General features: G+C 46.1%; 1 protein-coding gene across 1 annotated transcript; it reads left to right on the top strand.

Annotated features, from left to right (window-relative positions):
* The first annotated feature begins 220 nt into the window (after positions 1–220).
* LOC125608554 lies at positions 221–1,591 on the top strand. Its single transcript, XM_048778975.1, has 2 exons — positions 221–1,417; positions 1,505–1,591. Exons 1-2 carry the CDS (start codon positions 221–223, stop codon positions 1,589–1,591), a joined length of 1,284 nt encoding a protein of 427 aa, XP_048634932.1.
* Positions 1,592–1,828: the final 237 nt, after the last annotated feature.

The following is a 1,828-nucleotide window of genomic DNA, read 5'->3' as shown; positions in this document are numbered from 1 at the left end:
TCCAATCGAGAGTAGGAATGGGTATGGCAGTAGGGGAACAGCTAGGGTTATAGCAGCGGTGTACAAGGCTAAATTTAAAGATCCGTCGAAAGGGCCAAAGGTGGTTGAAATACAAAGGCTCTTGATGGAGGATCTTAGGCTGTCGGCATCTTACATGAAGTGTTACAGAGCCAAAGAGCAAGCAATGTTTGACTTGAGGGGACCAGATGACGACTAGTATATGAAGCTGGCTGAGTATCTGTATATGCTGAAACTTGCCAATCCCGGGACGGTAGCTGATATTGAGACAGAGGTTGACGACGAGGGCGTGGAGCGGTTTCTTTACATGTTTTTGGCGTTTGGGGCATCTATTAAGGGGTTCCAGAAGCTGAGGCTTGTGTTGGTTCTAGACGGCACACATCTTAGTGGGAAGTACAAGGGGGTGTTGCTTACAGCAAGCGGACAAGATGGCAATTTCCAAGTGTTTCCTTTGGCATTTGCAATAGTAGACAGTGAGGATACTGAGGCTTGGACGTGGTTTCTGCAGAAGGTTGAGAGGATATTGGCGGATTCGAGCAACCTTGCTATAATATCGGACCGGGCCACTTCAATTGCCAACGCGGTTAGCTGTGTGTATCCACAAGCCCATCATGGGTTTTGTATCGTCCATTTGGCACGGAACGTTAATGCTAGGTTCTCTAGCAAGGGGTTAGCGAGGTTGGTGACTGCTGCTGCGACTGCGCATAGGATGAGGGATTACAAGAATTTCTGTGACAAGATCAGGGCGTCTAACAGCGAATGTGGGATTTATTTGGGGAAAATAGGGTCTGCACGTTGGTCTAGAACGTACTTTGGGGGCCAGAGGTATAATATAATGACAAGTAACATTGCTGAACAGCTAAACAACGCATTGGTAGAGGGTAGGTCGTCCCCAATAATTGAGTTGGTGATGTTCATACAAGGGATGATGACAAGGTGGTTCAGTGCAAGACGTAAGAAGGCCAATAAGCACCGGGGTCTGATGACAATAGAAGTCGATAAAGTGATGACAAAGACAATGGCGCTGGTGAAGGGCAGCAAGGTGAACTCTATTTCTAGCTGGAGCTGCCAAGTTGTTGGGAAGTTTGGTGGTTCTGAGAGTGTTCAGTTGGAGCAGAAGAAGTGTACTTGCAAGTACTTTGACAACATGAAGATACCATGTGGGCATGCCATGATTGCGGCCGACAACATAGGGCTCGCATATGAGACTATGGTTGGTCATTGGTACAAGACGGTGGCGTGGAGGGAAACCTATGCAGGTGTTATTAGGCCAATTGGCGACCCCAGGGACGAATCTATTCCAGAAGACGTGAGGGATGCAATGTTGATGCCACCATTGACTAAGAGGCCACCAGGGAGGCGTAGAACCAAACGATTCCCCTCGACAGGGGAGATGCCGGTAGATAGTTTATTTGATTTTGTTTTGGTGATTATTTATTGATTGTGACAATCTAGCGGTGTGATAAATTGTGAATCTTTTATGCAGGGTCCTAAGAAGAAGTCTGTGCCTAATAAGTGCGGGAGGTGCAGGGTAGAAGGACACAACCGCACCAATTGCACGGTTCCGATATGATTGGAGATTGAAGGTTAGGTGATGGAAGTTTTTTGTTTGAACGGCTATTGTATGGAGGTGCAGGGAGAATTTTTTTTTGAACGGAACTCGTGTAACCTGAAGGAGTAGTTGTTTTGGTATTTGTAGTAGAGATGTTAATGCCACCACTGGTGTGAGCAACACCCTTGTTGGTATGATTTTAAGAAACAAATCTATGGATGTTTATGTTCTTGTTGTTTTTTTATGTTGTGTAGGAAA

The sequence above is a fragment of the Brassica napus genome, chromosome A5 (assembly GCF_020379485.1).
Source record: "Brassica napus cultivar Da-Ae chromosome A5, Da-Ae, whole genome shotgun sequence".
Taxonomy (NCBI): Eukaryota; Viridiplantae; Streptophyta; class Magnoliopsida; order Brassicales; family Brassicaceae; genus Brassica; species Brassica napus.
This window is presented reverse-complemented; position numbering and strand designations above follow the sequence as displayed.

What these genes read in the sequence shown, in the direction of transcription:
- LOC125608554 (XM_048778975.1), top strand. Translation starts at nt 221, where the DNA reads ATGAAGCTGGCTGAGTATCTGTATATGCTGAAACTTGCCAATCCCGGG. An exon ending in CCTCGACAGGGGAGATGCCG is followed by an intron (nt 1,418 to 1,504) that starts GTAGATAGTTTA and finishes TCTTTTATGCAG; the next exon opens with GGTCCTAAGAAGAAGTCTGT.